Source organism: Acomys minous, assembly GCF_964271855.1.
Source record: "Acomys minous genome assembly, chromosome: 9".
Lineage (NCBI taxonomy): Eukaryota > Metazoa > Chordata > Mammalia > Rodentia > Muridae > Acomys > Acomys minous.
Window position 1 is genome coordinate 92,889,005 of NC_140490.1, and position 23,028 is coordinate 92,912,032.

Sequence of the window (23,028 nt, forward strand, 5' to 3'; positions counted from 1 at the left end):
CTTCTTTCTCATCGTTGTTACAGCTCAGGCACCAGAGTGCCCGTGTTCACTTCCTGGTGCTAGTCCTTTGATTGTTTGTGAGCATGGTATTTAATATTTTTACATTTTGTGAAATATTTTATTATTAATGTATGGGTTGTTTTTGCCTGCATGTGTGCCTGTGTGCCATGTGCATGCCTGGTGCCCAGAGAGGCCAGAAGAAGGTATTGGATCTCTTGGAACTGAAAGTACAGGTGGTTGTGAGTTGCCGTGTGGATGCTGGGAATTGAACCATGGTTCTCTGGAAGAGCAGCACCAAGCCACTGCTCCAGCTCATTATTTAACATCTTAATGACTCAGTTTCTCCACTAAAAGCTTTAGAATTATGTCTATTTAGTTGTTCATTGTGTGCATGGATGTCTTGTGCTATAGAGTAAGCATGGAGATGAAAGGACAACGTACAGAATTCAGTTCTCATCTTCCCAGAAATTGAGCTGAGGTTCTCAGGCTTGGTACCTAGTGCCTTCACCTTCTCAGCCATCTCGCCAGCCCAGTTTCTCCACTTTCAGGATGAAGGCTGTAATTATACATATTTCAGAGGGCAGTGAACTGAGACGAAGTTTATAGAGCTCTTCAAAATAGTATCTGACAGATGAACCCCAGCCATTGTTACAATGCAAACAGTCTAGGAACATGTAGAAAATAATGATTGTCTACTTGATTGGGAGTATTCTTAGTTCCATTTGACTGGATATATTAGTTGGCAGCTTGTCACTGTATCAGAGTACCTGACACAGGCTACATGGATGGGACATATTTAGCTCACAGCTTTGAAGGTTCAAGGTCAAAGTGGCTCAGGGTTAATCCTTGGCCACAAATGGCAGATAGCAATGGAAAGAGAATATATTGGGAGCAAATGAGTGATTATATCTTGAACTAGGAGCAAGACAGAGTGAGAGCGTGAACAAGACAGAGAGACCAGAGTCCTGTTATCCCTAAGGACATAAGAACCAGTCACAGGAGTCATTGCTCAGAGGCCTGACTAAACTGTCATCCCAGGAACTGAAGGGAGGAAACAGAGGTGGAAAGGCGTTACCAGATGTAGTCAGTGTGCCAGCAGGGAGACAGCTCCAGGGTGAGAGGAAAGCATCAACTAAGGAGCCTCATACTGTGGTCTCATTGGTCCTAATCTCTCTGTTTTGGATTTTCCAGGTCTTAGACATGTCATTAGAGAGTAGTCCCCCACCCCATTTGGTGTGGGTAGGTAGGGGATAGGAGTAGGGGGCAAGGCAGTCTCACCACAGAAGTGATCCAACTAAAGATCTGTTCCTGACTCTAAGGTGACTGTAAGTTCGGAGCAAAGGCCAGAAGCGTCTAGATGCTGCTGCAGGTCATGTAGAACCTTTAACCTTGCAAATCTTGAAAATACTTTTACCTTGATGCCTTTAGTCTGGAAGGGGATGATAGAGCAGGTATTTTTTAAGGCTAACCAACCTTGAATTACCGGCTTTATGCAGATACTCCTTAAATGATTAACTTGCCTGCGTGCAGATTCTAGCCGGAATCTCATCTGAAATGTGAAGACCAAAGAGATCAGATGCAAAATGAAAGCCCAGTCCGCAGGTTTCTCCTCTTTTTCAGCTATCCATTGTGACATTTGCAGGTCTGTGTGTGTGTGTGTGTGTGTGTGTGTGTGTGTGTGTGTGTGTGTGTGTGTGTGTAAGAGAGAGGGGGGGGAGAGAGACTCCTGTTAGGCTCCTACTCCCTGCCTCTCTCTTTTTGCTCTTTGAGACAGGGCTTCTCTGTGTAACTTTGGCTGGCATCAAACTCAGAGATCTGAACTGCCTGCCTCTGCCTCCCAAGTGCTGGGATTAAAGGTATGCGCCACCACTGCTGGTTTAGGCTCCACCTCTGTAATGTCTCAGTATCACATTACGTTGGGGACCGGGGTTCTTTGGGGAACATCCACCATCTAGACTTAGACTACAGCACTAGACCATAGAAGGGACGTAGGAGTTTGCTTGGCAGAAGAAGAACTAGGCATTCTGGGACTTTGGGATGTTGGCGATAGGAAGCAGAATGGTGTTCTCAGAAGCAGCCTGTTGGTCAGCCTGGCAACGCTACACCAAAGGGTGAGGCGTGCTCCTGTTTGTATCACAGGCGCCTTTCCTTCTCATGTGGTCATTCACTGGCTCTGGCTGGGCTTGACAACAAGTGCTAAATTCTTAGTGTGGAATATAACATTTTTATGACAGTGATTGGTGATTTGGGTCTTTATGAATTTGGTACCCCAAAACCACACAGCTGTCAGGGCCATGGTCCAGGAACACAGATTCAGTGTACCCCAAATACCATGTTCCCATGTGGTGACAGTTTCATGGAGCCTTTATAGTAAAAAAGCAAAGAAAACCATGAATCAAAACACAGATACATTGATGGAAACACTAGGTAGGTGGATTACAGCGAAGTGGAGGAGATCTCTGCTCTAGGCCCCAGATGCTGTCTGAGGATATGCTTAATCTCTGCATCAGTGAAACTGAGTGGTCTCTGTATATTCCAGGGTGCTTACCTAATAGTTAGAAGGTGTTCAGTGAAACACAGAGGTGGGCGGTGAGTGACTAGGGGCCTTAGAGAGCCCAAGGTAATTAGCTCCCAACTGAAACACCCCAGTTCGCCACAGTCACAGGGATTTAACCATATTAATAATAATTGTTATTGCGTATGATGTGTGTGCATGGGTGAGAGGCACACTCCTGCCACTGTGCACATGTCTAAGGCAGGATGATGCTGTGGACTGTCTTCTCTCTGCCTCCTTTGTAGATGCACAGAGTGAGCTCGGGTCCTCAGGCTTGGCGATAAGTGCCCTTCCTTACTGCTGAGCCATCTTTGCAGAGCCTCATCTCTGGGACGGGGTTTTTCTGTGTAGCCCTGTCTATCCTGGAACTCATGGTGTAGACCAGGCTGGCCTGGAACCTGGAGATCTGCTTGCCTCCGCCTCCCAAGTGCTGGGATTAAAGGTGTGTGCCACTACTGCCTAGCTCAGTACTTCAGTTTTGAAGTGTAGCCGGGTAAAATTAGAAATTTTTATTTGGGAGAAGAGATTGTTTTCAGGTTTCAGTAATGTATCTGTGAAAGTACTGAAAAATACGTTGGTAATTTACTATTATTATTGTTTGCCATATCAAGCACATAAGTTCAAGTGTCTCATTCTGTCTGGTGCACAGGGTTAAAATCTATTAAAAAGGATTTTATTTAGGGTCTAGAGAGATGGCTTAGCTGTTAAAACCACTTGCTGCTCTTCCTGAGGACACTAGTTCGGTTTCTAGCACCCACACCAGGAGGCTCACAACTGTCTAACGCCAGCTAGAGGGGATCTGATGCCTTCCCACTTCTGGGCTCCTCAGGCGCGCGCACGCATGTACACAAGTAAATATGTTTTTAAAGGCTTTGTTTATGTTTGCAGATATATATATATGTGGGGTGTGTTTGTGTGAATGCATGTGCATGTGTGGGTGTGGGTGCTCCTGGAGGCCAGCAGAGGGTGCTGGAGTTCTTGGCGCTAGAGCTACAGCTGTTTGTGAGCTGTGTGCGCTGGGATCTGACTGCAGTCCTCAGGACAGAGCAGCGGTAAGATGCTCTTAATCACCGAGCCATCACTCCTTCCACCCCCTCCCTGTGAATTCATAAAGCATTCACTGTCATATTACCTTGCTGTTAGTGGAAAATACCGATAATTGTAAAATACCTGAAGCAGTATGTTAAAAAGCGGAGATAAAATTAAAAATGAAAATCAGAATGGTTTTCCACAGTTATCCCTTTATAGAGGCTTCATTTCAAAACAGTGTTGCTTGGGAGCCATGTGGACAAACCAACACATGGTAGGCAAGCACGTGACCATAGAGCTGCATCCCAGCCCTTAATACTTGAAAAACTTTAGAAAGTGCTCTTTAGAAAAGGAGATGATAGCCTCAATTACAGTTCAAGGTTTATTCTCCGTATGATTGCTAGCACCTTCATCAAGTACTTTACATTTCATTCATCTGAAGTCCTATAGCTAAACCTATAGAAAAGACAAGTGGTGCTTCCAGAGTTAATTCAAAGTTTTAAATAATGGATTTTTAAAAAGTTACCCAGAGAATACCAAAATCAGCTCCTAAATGGGATTGTGTAATTTCCATCCTCAGAAAATTTAAAAACACTATATGTATGCCAAATTTTCTTTCTGAAATAGTTTGGGTTGGTTTCTACCGCTGGGATTCTAAGAGGTGACTCTGAGAGGAGTGTTATGACCGTTGACTATGTCTCAGGATGATGACTGACAGCGCTGCTGTGTGAGCTGCCGTTAGAGGCCCCTCAGTCCCCTGCCTTCTTGTGGCTTGGCTAATAGCAGAGAATTGTCTCTTCTCCACGGGAGTCTACAGTGAACAAAACGTGTAGGCAATGGGCTTGCGTAATGCCTGGAGAACGGTGCTGAACTACATCCTCACCCAGTTTGACAGGAAGTAGACACCAGGCTGCGGCTGTTTACAGGAGTGTGACGTTCAGACCTGTGCCCCAAATTGTAGACTTAATACTAGAGTTGTGGCTCTGAGAGATCAAAACAGCTGGGATAGACAATGGACATGGGGTAAAATGAATCCCATCGCTGTGGTCTTCTGGTTTTAATACTCTGAATTTGCTAGGGTGACTCTTGGGTACATTAGCTGACAGTAAAATAAGTGTAATTTATATTCTCTTTCAGATTTACCAAAAACTTATCTCCTGACAAAATCAATCTAAGCACCCTTAAAGGAGAAGGTGAGCTGAAGAACCTGGAGCTGGCTGAGGAGGTGCTGCAGAACATGCTGGACCTGCCCACCTGGCTGGCTATCAACAAAGTGTTCTGTAACAAGGCGTCCATCAGGGTAAGGCTTGGGGGCTGCGGACACGTTTGCCTCATCTTTACCCTTGAAAATCAATGCTGAGCCTCAGGCCCTTCTCTAAGAAACATTCTATTCTGATCGTTTGCATGACTTTGTTCATCCTCTGAGTGCAGTTGAGGGAATATATTAGTAACTTACACTTACATTTTGTTTAAAACAATTTTTTTGATATTTTAATACAATTAATTTGTCATAAATTACCTGCTTCACTTTGGTGTATATTCAGTGATAGCTCCCCCTTAGGACTTATTGTCAAATGAAGTATTTTAAATTTGTTTTTTGTTGTTTTTTTGAGACAGAGTTTCTCTGTGTAGCCTTGGCTGTCCTAGACTCGCTTTGTAGACCAGACTGGCCTCGAACTCACAGCGATCCTCCTGCCTCTGTCTCCTGAGTGCTGGGATTAAAGGCATGTGCCACCACGCCTGGCTGTGTTTTAAATTTGTAATACTTTATTTTGAAGATTTATATATATATATGTATATATATATGTTGGTATTTATTATGTAGACATTATGCTATGTTAGAGTTAAATCCTTTTCATGTATTTCTTTGTTATTTTGAGAAATTTAAGGATTTCTATCTATTATTAATATTGCAGTTCTTATTATTCTGATTTCTGTTTCTAATCTTATATCATGTCAATTCTTAATTTTTTTTTGTTTTGTTTTGTTGTTGTTATTGTTTTTAAAGACAGGGTTTCTCTGTGTAGCCTTGGCTGTCCTGGACTCACTTGTAGATCAGGCTGGCCTCGAAATCACAGCGATCCACCTGCCTCTGCCTCCCAAGTGCTGGGATTAAAGGAGTGCGCCACCACACCCAGCTGTCAATTCTTAAATCTTACAACCACTTGCTGTTAAAGACCAGGTGTAGATTGAGAGGTTGCTTGGGAGATGCAGTGTATATCAATGTTTTTTATAAAAATAAGGTTTGGGTTTGTTTTGTTTTGGTGTTCCTCGTTAATTTAGGTCTATGACTCAAATATCAGCAAAGACTTGACTGGGGATAAGAACATTGTCTCTCTCTCTCTCTAGCTGGCATTTTCCATCAATGATTTTATTTTGGATTTACCTGAAATACCTGCAAAAATGCTGGTTGGATTTCTAAAGTTAAACAAAGTAATAAACAGTGATTATGCTTTGCTGATAACTTCTTAAATTATAAAATTAAAATGTATTTTAAGGACTGGTAAAAACATGTAACTAGCAGAACTTGAAATTCTTTAAGTAGTCAACTATTTTCTAACATAACATAGATACCTTGATTTCAATACTATGAATAATTTGCTTAATTTATTATTTCACAACTGAGAGAGGTGTATAATGTCAGTTGCAGTCTTTTATATGCAGAGATGTCTGTCGATTACTATTTCTTATTAAATTTTAATAATTCATTTTAAAGAAAAAAATTTATTTGTAGATTCCATGGACAAAACTGAAAACACATCCCATCTGTTTGGTGAGTACTGAAACTCTTACAAAAATAAGCATTTGCATCTGTAAATTACCTGTTCTGTAAATATTAATATTATTTTTCTTGGACTTTCCATCTGTTACCTTTCACTTTATATTTATTGGACTAAATTTTTCAGCTGTTATATATGAAACTTGAACTTTAAGAGGAATTTTAAAAGTTTTTATTTCTAGAATATTATATCCCACTTGGCATATTTTATTATATCTTTTAATTCTTCACTGACATAGAATTACTTCAATAACTTTTGACCCAGACTTTTTGTATTTTTGCTTTTATTGGTCTAATAACTTTAGTAATGTTCTGTAGTACACTCACTTAAAAAAAATTGAATAAAATATGTCAGTTAACCCTTTGGTTTTTCTTTAAGTTTTATTTTATTATTTGTGTGTGTGCGTGTGTCCCTGCCCTGGTGGGCATGTGGATGTTAAGGGCAACTTGCAGGATTTGGCTCTCTCCTTCTACCATGGGCTCCACCTAGGAACCTTAGGTCTAGGTTGCCCACCAACTGCAGCATGTGTCTTTAACTGAGCTATTTTACTAGCCCTTTTTTTTAAAAAATTGATTCATTCATTCATACCATAATTTTGGAGGTGGTGTTCTCAACTGAATCTGTGTACTTGAGCATGTTGACCTAGTTTCTACCCCAACATCATTCCAAAATTATTCTTTATAAAATCACCTGCTTTCTTTTTGTTTTTTGGTTTTTTTTCAAGCCAGGGTTTCTCTAGGTGTAGCCATGCCTGTCCTGGAACTCACGCTGTAAACCAGGCTAGCCTTGAACTCACAGAGATCCCGAGCGCTGGGATGAAAGGCGTGTGCCACTACCATCCAGCCAAGATTATTCTTATCTTTAACTTCAGTTATCATTGAATAAGATACGTCCTAAACCAGAATTTCCTACCTTAAAGGTCTTAACCCCCCAAATCCTAAGAAAGCCTTAGAGACAGAAAAATGCAACACTAACTGTCATCTTCCCATAATCCCTTGCCCCACCCACTTTATTCATCTCAGTTACTGGTCTCCTGAAAGCTCTGTCCAGCGCTCCAAGCTAGAAACCTCAGCGACTGTCAGCTCTAGCCCTGGACTCAGTCTCTGGCATCTGATTGATCTTGCCTCACCCTGCAGACTCTTCCTTATCTCTCGCCTGGAATAACGCCACCACCTTCTCAATGCTCGTGCTGCCTCCAGCCTCTTGTCTCCTCTGAAGCAAAAGCCTAATTATCAGTAAATATTTGTATAAATCAGAAATCTGATTGGCTTCCTGTGACGGGTGATGTTGACTAAAATTACCTGTTTTTTTAAATTTTTGTTTTTGAGACAGGGTTTCTCTGTTGAGCCTTGGCTGTCCTTGACTTACTCTGTAGACCAGGCTGCCCTTGAACTCACAGAAATCCACCAGCCTCTGCCTCCTGAGTGCTAGGATTAAAGGAGTGCGCCACCACAGCCTGGCCATTTTTGGTTTTAAGAAATTAATATTTTAGCTGAGCTAAATAGTCCAGTCCTACACAGAGAAACCCTGTTTCAAAAAAAAGAAGAAAGAAATTAATACTTTAACAGAGGTTGACTAAACAAATACACACTAAAATAAGGTGATTTTAGATAATGATAAATGTTGTATTTAAAATGTAGAATGAGGGGCTGGAGAGATGGCTCAGCAGTTAAGAGCACTGTCTGCTCTTCCAGAGGTCCTGGGTTCAATTTCCAGCAACCGCATGGTGGCTCACAACCATCCATGTGATCTAATGCCCTCTTCTGGCCTGCAGGTGTACATGCAGATAGAGCACTCATACATAAAATAAATAAATAAAATCTTTAAAAAAATAAATGTAGAATGAAGAAGTTCTAGATTTGTAGATACACTCACTGTTAAAGACATTAGATATATCTTCAGGAAAGAAATTATTTGGAAAAGCACTCTTCCCATGGTGGGAGTTTTTCCCTTGCTCGTTCTGTAGTTTGCTTAGTTTTATGTCTCATAGCTCAGGGCTCAAGGTGAGATAAGGCTTTCAGATGTAGTTCAGTCCCACTTGTTAATATATAGTTTATCAATAATGCAATACATAGAGGATTAGAGATTACACTTCATTAAATCTTTTGACCTCATCATCTATTAATGGCCCCCAACGCATAGAATGTACATGTCGCCTTTTCCACTCAGAGAGCCATCCGTACCTCAGTGTAGGACTGAATGCTTTGTTTTCCCTTTTAGTGTTTTGTTTTTGTTTTTGTTTTTAGTTGTTAGCTTTGGTCTTAAATAAAAAACAAAAGAGAAAATATACTTCATGCCTCCACAGTGCACATAAATCTCTAATTATTTGATCTTTATTAGTCTCTAGACAAAGTAATAATGGAAATGAGTACATGTGAAGAGCCACGAGCCCCTAACGGTCCCTCTCCAATTGCAACTGCTTCAGGCCAGAGGTAAGCCATGTCCCCTGCTCTGTGTGGCTGTCCAGGGCCATCTTTTCCACAGTGGACTCTCTTGTCTGCAGCAGCAGGACAGGAAGAATATAGATTCCTTAACCTCGGATACCCTCTCTGTCTCAGCCACCTCTTCGTTAGGCAGCCTCCACATTTAGCTAGGAGCAGGTTATTTTTATGTTTCATTGCTCTTGATTGTCACATTATTAAATAGTAATGAGTAGCCAAGAACAGTGCAGAGGAGCCTAGATATTCTATAAATCAGATCCTCTCTTAATTTTTTATTATAATAGTTATCTGTGGTTTCATTTTCCATAAATGCAGTTAACAGTGACTAGTGACAGTCTAAAAATACTAGATGGAAAATTCTGGAAATAAGTAATTCATAAGTTTGAAATCTATGCCATTATGAGTTTCATAAAAGGGTGGAATTTAGCTGGAGATGCTAATCATCTTTTTGTCCAGTATTTCATGCTACATAGGCTGCCAGGTAGTTATTCAGCCTGGGCTGTCTGATGACTTGTCAGCTATCACAAGGTTTTGTGTTCAAGTAACTTTTCCGTAGTACTGCTCACAGACACCACAGTATATGTGCTGTTGCCTCATTTAATCTAGCATGTAGGCCGACATTGTCTTACATTATCACAAGAAGCCTGTGTTTAGCATAAGATATTTCAAGCTAGGTTGATAGAGTATTTACTTGGCGTGTTCGAATCCCTGGATTTATGCAGCACTGTATAGGAACAGATATAATGGGATCTGGCTGGAATCCCAGCCCTTGGGAAGGAGAGGTCTTGGCACATTAATATTTCTCTGCACCTCATTTCCTAGGCATTAATGAACCTTTGGTATTTCTAAATGACAAAATGATGTCTTAGTAAGTTATAGACTTTTAGATACTATAAAATTCATTACATAAAAAATGTCACTTTCTGCCAGGTGTGGTGGTGCACGCCTTTAATCCCAGCACTTGGGAGGTAGAGGCAGGTGGATCACTATGAGTTCAAGGCCAGCCTGATCCACACAGTGGGTTCAGGACAGCCAAGGCTACACAGAGAAAGCCAGTCTCGAAAAGCAAAGCAAAGCAAAACAAAACAAAGAAGGTCACTTTATAAGTTAAATCTAGTTAGATAAAAATCAGATGCTAGTTGTGCATGATGGTGCATGCCTTTAATCCCAGAGGCAGAGGCAGGTGGATCTCTGTGAGTTCAAGGCCAACCTTGTCTACAAAGTGAGTCCATGATAGCCAAAGCTACACAGAGAAACCCTGTCCCGAAAAACCAAAAATAAATCGATAAATATTTAAAAAAACAAATAAAAAACAAATCAGATGCTAATAAGATAGTAGCATGTGGACTCTTTTATAAGGCTTTATTGGATAGTTGAAATAGGTTTTTAAGACTTATTTGCAGAGGATCCAGTTTCAGTTGCCAGCACTCACCTGGCTGCTCCCAACCTTCTGAACCTCCTGTTCTAGCATTATCCAACATCCTCTTCTGGCCTCTGTGTACTTACTTACATATGCAGGCCAAACACTCATATGTTTGAAATACAAATAAATCTAAAAGTGTACTTGTTTAGGAGCCGGTAAGTGGCTGAGGGGTACAGGGGTGTACATGGTGGAAGCAGGCCCAACTCAGACTGCTCCGTGGCCTCCTGTGTGTGTGTGCAGTGTTTCCCGTTCTGTGCTGAGATGACTGACCACACATAACAGGGACAGGGAAAATGGCTGTTAGTTAGCTTAAAAATTTCTCCTCTATCTAGAAACTTTGAGGTTTTAGAGTGTGGATTAAAATTTCTTGTCTGATAGAGTGGTTGGTTTTTTTAGACTGGTTTAGACAGTCAGAAAGAGTTGCAGGAAAGGTAGAAATACTTCTAAGATTTATTGAAAGAGGGAAAAAAGGAAAATATATAATAATAAGTGTGAGACCATTAGCTAGTGATTTTTAATGACTTTATTCTTCCTTTAGTGCATTGCATTTGTTTTGCTCTGTTTTCCAGCGAATATGGTTTTGCTGAAAAAGTCGTCGAGGGAATTACGGTTTCTGTCAATTCTATTGTCATCAGAATCGGAGCAAAAGCTTTCAATGCCTCCTTTGAACTCTCTCAGCTCCGTATCTATAGTGTCAATGCCAACTGGGAACATGGAGACTTGAGGTTCACACGTATTCAGGATCCACAGAGAGGAGAGGTAACAGGCCTTTTTTCTTACTAAAAAGCGTTTTAGTCAATGATAAATAAAGAGACATTTAAAATAATTACAGCTGGGTTGGCAAGACGGCTCAGTGGGTAAGGGCATTTGCTACTATCCCTGAGACCCACATGGTGGACGGAGAGAACGGACTCCTGCTGAGGCACATGGGTGTCCACACGTATGTACGCATATACACACATGCACACAAAATCAGTTTTAAAAGGAGCTAAAGCGACTGAAGGATGCCTCAGCAGCTCTGAATACTGATGCTCTTGCAGAAGACCTGAGCTTGGTTCCCAGGACCTGTACTGGGAGACCACAGCCACCTGTGACTCCACTTTCAGGTGGATTCCCTTTCCTGGCTTCCACAAGCGCATGCACATGTGGTGCACACACGTGTATATACTTCAGTGTGCACATGTGCTCACATGTGCACACATACACACACACACACACACACACACACACACACACACACACACACACACACACACACATTAATTGCATCTATGGCTGTCCACAATTGCATTCTAGTTGATTTTCTTTTCTGGACTTGTAAGTATACTTTTTTCTATTATCCTAAATAACTTAATTATAAAGTGTTGCTATTTTAATGTTTTACTATATAAATGTTTCACCTTATGAAATAATGAGTCCTCCTTGTTAATTAAAAAAAAAAATGTGTGCAGGGCTCAGAGGTTAAGAACAAACACTGTCTGTTCTTCCAGAGGTCCTGAGTTCAATTCCCAGTACCCACATGGTGGCTCACAGCCATCTATAATGAGATCTGGTGCCCTCTTCTGGTGTGCATGAAGACAGTGTACTCATATACATAGAATAAATCTTTTAAAAACATTGTGCATGCGTGTATATGTGTCTGTCTGTATAGACATGCGTGTGTGCTCTGTGGCATGCATGTATAGGTCAGAGAACAACTCTGGAGTCAGTTCTCTCCTCCCCTGTTTATGTGGGTTCCAGGGATCGAGCTGAGGTGAGCATTTCACAGCGAGCCCCTTTAGCGCCTTTTGCATTTTATCAGACACTGCTTACTGATGTCCTAGTGCTGCTTGTTATTTGTGCTCATCCCTAAATGCTCACGAGTACAGTTCTAGATGTGTGTTGTTGTATTTGATGACACATATAAAATGCAGGAATATTTTCAGAATATCACAAAAATAGGTTGGGAAGGTGTGTTTTTATTTGCTTTCATAAATGTACACTTTTAAATTTTGCATGAGTGTTCACAACTATCTGTTTTCTCCTTAGGTTTTGACATTCAAAGAAATAAATTGGCAGATGATTCGAATTGAGGCAGATGCTACCCAAAGTTCGCATCTTGAAATTATGTGTGCTCCTGTCCGGTTAATAACCAACCAGTCAAAAATCAGAGTCACCCTTAAAAGAAGAGTGAGTAAGCTCGTTTCTCAACCCCTGTGTGAGCCTTTTGGGTAGGCAGGAGGGCGTTAAAGGAACAGTGACACTGAGTGCAGCATTCAGACTGTGTTGGCAGGTGAGGGGAGACAGGCGCCATCAGTCACGTTTGTGGAAAGCTAGTATGGTTACAGCACTCTTCATCTGGGAGGTGAGTGTTCAAGTTCTCAAAAGTGTGTATTCTCAACAAATTGGATAGATTCTTCCAGAGTCAGGTATTTGTTTGTTGAACATCTAGTCTTAGAATTTCATTTTACAGGCTGGGAGTGTAACTTGTATTAGAATGCTTGCTCAGAATAAAGCTGGAAGGAGGAGGAGGAGGGACAGGAAAAGGAAGGAAGAGGAAGAGGAGGATGAGGAAGGAGGAAGACAAGGATGAGGAAGGAGGAGGAAGAAGGAGGAAGAAGAGGAGTAGGAAAAGGAAGGAGGAAGAGAAGGAGGAAGAGGAGGAAGAAGGAAGAGGAAGAAGAAGAGGAGGAAGAAGAAGGAAGAGGAGGAGGGGGAGCAGAAATTGTTTCTCTTCCTGAATTTTGCTTCACAGTGGTTTTTATTATAGGTAGACAAACTTCAATCTTCAGTAAGTTTTTAAGATTTTTCCAGAGGGCAGGCATGGTGGCACACACCTTTAGCCCAGCACTTGGAAAGCAGGGTTCCAGTTCCATCAAGAGACCTGTCTCAAACAAACAGAAGGATGCTGCTGGTAGCTTATGTAAATGAGGAAAGTGGTGGTAAGAATAGTAGAGCTTGAGAGGCAATGCTGTTTTTTTTCTCCAGAGACTGGGTTTCCCTGTGTAGCCCTGGCTGTTCTGGAACTCAGCGATCCACCTGCTTCTGCCTCCTGAGTGCTGGGATTAAAGGTGTGTGCCACCACTGCCTGGTGAGGCAATACTTTTAAAAACAGGCCTAACTAAAGACTCTGCGGCATGTGGTGTGCTTTCTGTCCCTAGCATAGTAACTTAAGTAACTGTGGCAAGCTCCACTGGAGGGAGGGAGCCTTCTCTGGGCTGAACAGAGATTCCGTGAACCGGGAAAAGTGGGCAAATGACCGTTAGGTGTTTGATGAATTGTAAGTCCCCTTTCTCAGGAAGGATGCATTCAGTTAACAGAAGTGATTATAGTGTGCCAACTGCATATAGAAATCACATACATGGTGTGTAATTTGTACTTCAGAAAACTATCAGTCATCTTTTAGCACTATTATCTCTAGCTTTGGGAAATACTCTATCTTATTGGAACTCAATAAATATTTGTTACATTTTTAAAATTATTGTTTAATGTGTGGGCAGGGGGACACATGCCATTCTGTGTGTGGAGGTCAGAGGGTGACTGAGTATTGGGCATTGTGAATATTGGGTCTCTCCTTCCACTATGTGGTCCTGAGACTTGAACTCAGAACATCAGGCTTGACGGCAAGCGACTTTGACTGCTGAGCCATCTTGACAGCTTAAAGACTTACTGCATGAAGGCAGTGTCCGTGTCCACACTTAATCCTCCTGAAAACTGTATGCTCTTTATGTAAGCATAAGTAATGTAATGCTTTTTATATAAGCGTAATGTCAAATGTATGGTGTCTTATTCTTGGATTAATTTTCTAAACATCTTCTTACAGTTAAAAGACTGCCATGTCATCGCCACAAAGTTAGTTCTAATACTGGATGACTTGTTATGGGTTTTAACGGATTCCCAGCTGAAGGCTATGGTGCAGTATGCAAAGTCTCTTAGTGAAGCAATAGAAAAATCAACCGAACAAAGGAAGAGTATGGCTCCCGAACCTACGCAGGTATGCTGCAGATGCACAGAATAGAGACTCTGTAACTAGTTGGTAGTCCTTTGTATGACACCATTACACTGAAACCAAGTGTCTTCTTTATCTCAGTCTGTCACAGTGTAACATTATAGATGAGAGTACTGTGTCTGGCGCTTATTTTGCTTGGCACTCTTTGTACAAGGCATAGAATATTGACAGTGCAGAAGTATTTGATGGTGTAACGCATGGAGGACATAGGAGTGTGCTGAGTCTCCCACCTCATCACACTGTACCTTATTTCTGAGACAGAGTCTCTCACTGAACATGCTGCTAGAGTGGCAGCCGGCCCCAGTTACCCTGTCTCCATCTCGCACAGTGCGGGGCTAGAGTGGGTGCTGTCCTACTTTTTACGTGAGTGCTGGGGACTTGGTACTCAAGTCTGTGTGCTTGTACAGTAATTGATTTTATTCACTGGGCCATCTCCTAGCCCAGTAATGCTTTTCATGAAGAAAATACTAGTTTTAAAGTTTCTGAGGTAAAAGGAAATAAAAACAAAACCTAGGTATTATAAGAGAAGGCATGGGAGGCTGATAGCACAGCTAGCTGGAACTGTTTGGAGACACTAACTTACTTCTTTCTTTCTTTTTTTTTTGTTTTTGTTTTGTTTTTTTGTTTTTTTTAAGATAGGGTTTCTCTGTGTAGGTCTGGCTGTCCTGTACTCACTTTGTAGACCAGGCTGGCCTTGAGCTCACAGAGATCCACCTGCCTCTGCCTCCTGAGTGCTGAAATTAAAGGCGTACGCCACCACGCCTGGCTGGAGACACTAACTTTGAAAACAAAGCTCTGTTAGAATTTTCTGATGGCCAGTGTTGGGGTGGGGATAAAGAATCAGAAGTCTCAACTTATCTGAAGAAAAAAATGTTTTTGGTCTTTTCCAGTATTAAATTCTGATTGCTAATATATAAACATCTTTGTAGAAGGGATGTGGAAAATTCTAGTAAGTAGTATCTTTGATTATTTTATTAAAAGTAGAAATAAATTTCATAACTTGCTGTTGTAAAGTTTTATGAGAGGTAATAAAAATCATACTTCTGTAAGGCTTTTTATGCAGTAGTGCCTCTCAGCAATCTAGCCTATTGGCAATGGAACTTGGTACATGGAAGTGGCCTCATCGTAGGCTTTTGGTGCTGTTTCTATTGGCCGTGTTGACTGCTACCTGCTCACAAGGGTACACAGGCACCTGTCCCTGTGGAGTGCCGTGTGGTCCTGCTTTCACGGGCCTCCGAGTTACGGAGACTGAAGCATAAAGTAAACAGAGGAGCTCCCCCCCCCCCTTAAGTGATAAAGGGACTCCAATGAGAGGGAGGTGGGAAAATGATAGGAGCTCTGAGTTTTAACTGACTTTCTGCAGAATTCGGAGAGCTTTTGTAAGGAACATGAGACCGCGTCTTAAAAAGTGAGGGACCAAGCTAGGGTGGCAGCTCAGTGGGAAAAGTGCTTGCTGAACCATTGCTAGGATCCAGGGTTGGATCGCAGCACCCACATGAGGCCGGATGTAAAGTAAGCCTTCAGTCCCAGGCCTTCTGTGGCGCCATAGGCAGTTGGTGAGCAGCTAGCATAGCTGTGAGAAAGATTGGTCACAGATGGAAGGCGAGGTTGTCCTCTGACCCCCACACATACTGGCACACGGAGGCCTGTACTCACACAGCACGCACACGGCCCACTCTTTCTTTCTGAGATCTGTAGCTAAGGAAGTTGAGTCCAGCCTTTCAGCTTAACGTGCTCTTCATTTCTCCTGACTGCCTAGGAGATGCTTGTTTTAGGTGTTGCACGCATTCTCCTGTGCCACGATTGCACTTACCCTACTTAAGGAGTGAAAAGCGCCTTCCTACAAATATTCAGTCAATGATGGATTTGTCCAGGAAGAAAAAATACTTCAGGGAACAACACATAGGAAATTTGAGTTACTTGCTGCCAGAAAGGATGGTTCTCTGGACTGAGTGACAAGAGCTTTCCATGAGTTTGTTTTGAATACATGTGGAGGGGGAGCTGCTGTATCTCAGGAGGACTGTCAAAGGATGGGTTACCACAGTAGTGTCATATGGCAAGCACATTATGAATCCTGCTGTGCCACCTGGAGTTTAAAGTACCAGATCCCATTTTTACAACACATTCCCCTCCTTGTTCTCCTCCACCCATTGGTGAACAAAGTTTACTGGGCTTGTAGCCAGGGAAACAAGTAAGTACCTACTGAATTGATGTCAAGCCTTGTCTCATTCTACCACATTTGTACCCAACTGTTACCTTCTGAGTTCTCTGGGGGAGCCTAACTTACTTATTTTTACTTTATTGTTTTGGTTTTTTGAGACAGGTTCTCACTATGTAGCCATGGCTGATTTGGAATGTGCTTTGTAGGCCAGGCTGGCCTTGAACTTATAGAGCTCCAGGTGACTTTGCCTCCTCAGTGCTGGGAGGTGTGTGCCACCACGGCTTGTCCTGGCAGCCTAATTGTGAACTGAGGAGCAGCCTACGGGACTGCAGTGGGTCATTTTTCCTGTGGCATCTGGGCTCTAATAGGATTTTCTATGTGGAAGTTTGGTCAGACGTATGGCTACAATTATTGAAGACGAGCTACAGAAGGGAACAGCGTTGGAGCCAGTCTAGATGAAATGTGTACATGAATTTTTGAAACTAGCTTGAGAGAAATGTCAAGCCAGATTGGAAAGGAATGATTTTGTCTTGCAGAAGTTACGGATAAGGAGCTGAGTGAGGACTTCAGAATGATAGTGTCTTCTTTTTTGTCAGCCATAAAAAGAAACACAGAGGAGGAAGCAGCTTTGATTAAGAGGTACAGGTAAAAAAAAAAAACTAGGAATGTAAGATGTACAGATGTTCACTGAAATCCATTGGGCTTACACTCAAATTGTGTGTAGTTCTTGAGTTCTTTAATCTAAATTTTATTTTTATATAATTCAGGAGGTATTGTAAGGCAGCTGAGCTACTGCATTGTGCTCATTTCTCATGCGTCTGTTGCTGGAAACACTCAGGTTTGCTTGTGTGTGGCGTTCTGAGGGTGTGAGCACGCAGTGATCACGTGGTTTGGCCTCCTCAGAGCTCTACTGCTGCTTCGTCTGCGCAGCACGCCAAGGCCCCTCAGGCCCCCAGCGCTCCTGACCCAAGCGATGCAATCGTGAAGCTGTTCAGTGACTTTGATGTTAAGGAAACCTCCCATCACCTAGTGATTTCCCACCTGGATCTGCACATCTGTGATGATGTCCATGCCAAAGAAAAAGGTAACCTCGCCCCAAACTAGTTTGGCTTTTCCACAAATCGTCCTCAAAACTATTGTTTAGTGTATGTAATATATGTTGTGATGAGATATTATTTGACGCATTTTATTGGTATGAAATTTTATTTGGCTTTAGTAGTTAACTTAAGCTTAACTAACTGTTGGCTCTGAATGCTAACAGTAAAATTAGGTTTAAAACTAGGATTAGAAGCCAGGCCTGGTGGCACACGCCTTTAATCCCAGAGGCAGAAGCAGGTAGATTTATGTGAATTTGAGGCCAGCCTGGTCTACAAAGACAGTTCCAGGACAGCCAGAGATATTACATAGGGAGACCCTGTCTCAAAAAACAAACAAACAAACAAATAAACAACAACAAAATCCCAAAACAAAAAACTAGGATGGGGGCCTGGAGAGATAGCTTAGCGATTTGAATCTCAGCACCTACATGGCAGCTCACACCTATCTGTAACTCCATGATCTGACACTCTCACACAGTCATACATGTAAGCAAAACCACCAGTGCACACAAAATAGATGAAAATATTAAAACAACAACAACAGCAACAACAATTAAGATTGGCCAGTGTGGTAGCATACACTTTTATTCCTGTCACTGGAGAGGCAGAGACAAGCAGGTCTCTGTGAATTCAAGGCCAGTCTCTATGATTGCATAAGACCCAGTGTGACAACAGTAACAAAGACTGAATACATGGCATCTTTGAATAAAATAACTTAGAATAGTCTTCTAAAATTACCTATAAGTGTTATCTTATAGTCCATTTGTGAGCATGTACCTGCTCTAAGCACTGTAACTCATCTACCAGAACCCGTGGTCTGTTGGTACTTTACTGCAGTGTGCCTGCACCAGTGTGTGCTTGGCCCTCTGCAGGCCAGAGGAGGGCTTCAGGTGCCTTGGAACTAGAGCTACACATGCCTGTGAGCTGCTTTGTGGGTGCTGGGAATTGAACCCAGGTCCTCTGGAAGAGCAGTGAGTGCTCTTAACCTCCGAGCCATCTCTCGAGCCCCAAACCCTTGTTCTTTGTACACATAACGACAACTGAGTGGCTCTCTAACATTGTGTCCCCTGTCCTGTGTTCTCAGCAGTTCCTAAGGAAGCAGATTCCTGGTTTAGTCGGAGTTCCCTTTTTTCCTTCCTGAGCTGACTTGGGTAACAGGGAGGCAGGAAGCTGCTCTTGGTCATTTTGAAACTTCAGTGTCCGCGTTTCCGCTTCTCTGACGCAGACCGTGGCCCACGGGTGCTGGCAGGGTTGGGCAGGCAGGCTTACCTCAGGGCCAGTGTTTACATCATTCGGTGTTGGAGCCAAGCTGAAGGTCTCTTAGAAGTTGAGGTATTTGACCTGGGCTCTTCAGGCCGGTATCAGAGTACCCTTTGGATTATACCGTTCTTAAAGCCGAGAAAGTATTAAGGCCTGGATACTCAGGAGAAGAAATTATTGTAGTCATCAGACCAAGCCGGAGGAATCGGCTGACAGGTAAAAGGGTAGAGGCCTTGCCTAGTTGCACAGGTCACCGCTGCTGGGAACTTGAGACAGGAGGATCACAAACTCAAGGCCTCAGTAGGTACAGAGTGAACTCAAAGCCACCGTAGGGCAAGTTAATTAGAACCTCTCTCACCTGGAGGTTTGTGTCTCAGGCATAGAGCACTTGCCCAGCAGGTGAGAGGCCCTAGGGTGCTGCCCAGAAGTGGGAGGGATGGAGAGTAAAGAGAAGATGTGGGCATTGGGAAGGATTTGTTGTCATTTCCTTTGTCTGCTTGGTGCCATTTGGTTTATGGTTGTTATTTCCTGCCTCAGTGATTGAAAAGGAAAACCCAAAAAATTTAGAAAAAGAATGAGATGTTAAAACTAAGCAATTTCCTCCCAGGTATTTTCTAGGCTCAAGTATTGTGATGTTAATTACTCCCTCCTAAGTGCATGCTATACTTCTGCTGTTGTCAAATCCTAAAGGCTCTGAGATATTCATCAGTTTGCAGAACACTCACCTGTTGTACAACCTAACCAAGACATTTTTATTACCATGCGAAATACTATTTTATATTACTGAGCTCTACCTCAGAAACCCTGTTTACATATCACTTTCTTTCTTTTTGTTTTTATTTTTCTTTTTGGGTTCTCTCTGTTTCTTTGTTTGGTTTTCAGGACAAGGTTCCTTGTGTTGCCTTGGCTGTCCTGTGTGGGCTCAATTTTCTTAACCAATATATTTTACTAACAACTTAGTGACCGAGCATACGTCACTTATAACCCAACTAACCAAAACAATAGGAAATGAGGATTAATGGACACAATAACAAAACTGTAAGGATATCAGTTCCGAGGAACGATCCTCCTGGTACAATCTGCAGGATTTCTTCTGCTGGAACCTGGAGTAACCAGAACCTGGAACCTCAGTAGGAGCCGGAGCCCCGAAGCCTTCCCTCGAGTGGTTCTCTCTAGGAGCGTCTCGAAGTGCAGCGATGAACAGCCAAAACTATCCTAAGTCTCCAAAAAACCCCGCCTCTAGTTCTGGGCTCATTTATATATCTCCTCTCAGAGTCTGTTCATGAGATCTTTTCAGCTGGCATCAATTAAGCTCCTGCATGAGGTGGTTGCTCTTCTAGTGAATTAACTTCACCTGTTCTCTCACGAGACCGTTCCAATCCCGCACTTGGGATCCTAAAAAACAGGTTTATCTCTCCTTCAGTCCTGGACTCACTTTTGTAGACCAGGCTGGCCTCGAACTCACATGGATTCACCTGCCTCTGTTTCCCGAGTGCTGGGATTAAAGGTGTGCACCACCATGCCCGGTTTGTTATTTTTGTTTCTTTGTTTTTCTTTTCTTTTTAAATTTATTTATAGTATTTATTGTATATGAGTGCTTTATCTGCAGGAGAAATGGCTCAGTGGTTAAGGGTTTCTTTGTTTTTCAAGACAAGGTTTCTCTGTGTAGCCCTCCTGGCTGTCCTGGAACTCACTCTGTAGACCAGGCTGGCCTCGAATTTAATAACTACCTCTGCTTCCAAAATGCAGAGATTAAAGGTTAAAGGTGAGCACCACCACCACCTAGTGACAAATGCTTTTCATTTGCTGAACCATCTAAATGACTGGCTTCAGATGTCCAGATGAGGACTGTGGAGTGATGCTAAGTTGTACTAACTGATAGAAACTGGGCTAACACATTATATTGGTTGTGTATACTTGCAATTGCTCCTTGGACTCTGACTTTTGAAAAGCTTTTTAGTGGTAAATTCAGTGCTAATATTTGCTTAATATTTCTAATATTTGCTCCTTCATCCCTCATTTGTTTTTTTGTCTTCCCAGAGTCAAATAGGCGTATTAGTGGAGGTGCAATGCAGCTCTCCTTCACACAGCTGACCATAGATTATTATCCTTATCATAAAGCAGGTATGTATAATTATTTACTTAAAATATGCAAATCTTGCTTTTTAAAATGACATAACCAATACTTTTTTAATTTAATTGTTCATTTGTTTTAACTTATTAAGAAGAAAAGAGATCAAGGTATTGTTACTATTTTTCCTCTGGCAGCATTTTACCAAGAATATAGAATTGTCTTAAAAATGTATCTAGCTTCATGTAGCTCATTAGAAACTAATTGTTAGAAATTGAGCAATTTGGGCTAAGGTAGCACTACATTGTTGAGAACTTGAATGGGTTTGATTCATTCATACACAGAGAGAGAGAGAGAGAGATAAGAAGAAGAAGAAGAAGAGGAGGAGGAGAAGGAGGAGGAGGAGAGGGGGAAGGGGGGAGAGAGAGAGAGAGAGAGCACGCTGGTGGAAGGGGGAGAAAGAATTAAAATTATCTAAATAAATAATAACTACAGATTTGTTTTGAGACTGGGCTTTTCTGCGTAGTCCCGGCTGTCCTGGAACTAGCTCTGAAGACCAGGCTGGCCTAGAACTCACAGAGATCTGCCTATCTGCCTCTTCAGTGCTGGGATTAAAGGCTTATGCTACCACACCCTGCATGTTTTAAAACTTACAAAAATTTAGCATATAGCAACATGTATTTGTACTGTTTGGTTATTTGTGACTAAGTTTCATAAAAAGCATTACTGTAAAAGAATTTTTTTAAAAAGTCATGCATGCAATGATGTTCCTCTTACTGATTTTACAGGAGACAGTTGTAATCACTGGATGTATTTTAGTGATGCAACTAAAACAAAAAATGGATGGGCCAACGAGTTATTACATGAATTTGAATGCAACGTTGAAATGCTTAAACAGGCTATGAAGGATCATAATGGAGGTTCACCTCCTAAGTCCCCAACTCGTGCCTCTCCTCAGCACACCCAAACAGGTACTTCACCTCATGGCATCCCCTAATATTCACGCCGCGGGAAGAAGGAGGGGAGCATGAGAGTATATTCTGATAAACATTATTTCTGAACATATTTTAACAGTTGTATAGACTAAAATACCTTTAAATGATTTTATTTTCAATAGTGTGCGTGCGTGCGTGCGTGCGTGTATTTATGTCTGGGTTTTATGCACCTGAGTGTGATGCCTGTGGACTCATAAGAGGGCATGTGATCCCCTGGAACTGAAGTTGCAGACAGTTGTGAGCTGCGTAAACAAGGGTGTTGGCAACCAAACTTGGGTCCTCTGCAGAGGACTGTGAGCTTTAACTGCTGAGTCAGCTCTCTACTCCCCAACACTTTTAACATTAGTATAACCAATGGAGGCCATGACCAAGATGTAAAGTGAATAAATAAATTAATTAATTAATTAATAAGATAATTTACATTCATAAGTGGCTTGTTATTTTTTCACTTTTAACATTGTGAGAGAGTGGCTTAAAATATAATTAAAATATTGATTCTTGTTTTAAAAAATAATTGTTATAAAAGCCTGCATTTGTATTACCATGTTTCTAGTAGTTTTTGCTGCAGCAGAAGAGTAGCTATGAAAAGTAATTTCATAACAATTAAAAGAAGTTTTTGTTTCTCACAGAGAAGGAGCCCACTTTGAAAGGGACTCATAAAGCATCCTCAGTATTATCTCAACCATCGAAAGCTAAGCTAATGTCGAGTTCTGTTGTTGTTAGACTGGCAGACTTCACTGTATACCAGGTATGCGCTAAATCTTTTCGTGTATAAGCAACCCAGTTAATTAGTACCACTATTTATCTCTAAAAGTCTAGACTAATTTTATGAAATGCAGTTATACGGGATAGAAAATATCAGTTGACTGGTTTTTATATGTGGTTATCTTGAATTAGACAAATTGAAGTCAAAGGAATAATACTGCAGATTTTCATGGGCAAGAATTCCCTTACACCAGTTACAAGTTTTGGGGTTGCCTACATTGCACCCAGATTCAGTGCCGCACTCAAAAGCCTCACAGGCCTCACTGAAATCTGTCCTCTCCACTTTGATTATAAAGAAAAAGGGTACAAAGTAGGACCTGCCATGGAAACAACGCACAGGGTACAGCTGCTGCTGTAGCTTGTGGAGAGCCTTAGCATCCTCCCCAGCACCACAGTGCAGATGTGTGCTGTACAAGTGACCTGTGCCTTTGTGGTGGAACTCACCTTGGAATAGACTGATGGCA

At 41.9% G+C, this 23,028-nt stretch overlaps 1 protein-coding gene across 2 annotated transcripts in view; it reads left to right on the plus strand.

Moving 5' to 3' along the window:
- Positions 1-23,028, plus strand: part of BLTP3B (bridge-like lipid transfer protein family member 3B) — a 68,661-nt gene that overhangs the window by 24,446 nt on the left and 21,187 nt on the right. For both annotated transcript variants that reach the window (XM_084794630.1, XM_084794631.1), the window contains exons 2-11: positions 4,721-4,883; positions 6,318-6,356; positions 8,704-8,795; positions 10,797-10,986; positions 12,256-12,396; positions 14,030-14,200; positions 17,280-17,460; positions 20,774-20,857; positions 21,593-21,775; positions 22,429-22,547. In XM_084794630.1, coding sequence (XP_084650756.1) covers positions 4,721-4,883; positions 6,318-6,356; positions 8,704-8,795; positions 10,797-10,986; positions 12,256-12,396; positions 14,030-14,200; positions 17,280-17,460; positions 20,774-20,857; positions 21,593-21,775; positions 22,429-22,547 — 1,363 coding nt within the window. The remainder of the gene's footprint in view (positions 1-4,720; positions 4,884-6,317; positions 6,357-8,703; positions 8,796-10,796; positions 10,987-12,255; positions 12,397-14,029; positions 14,201-17,279; positions 17,461-20,773; positions 20,858-21,592; positions 21,776-22,428; positions 22,548-23,028) is intronic.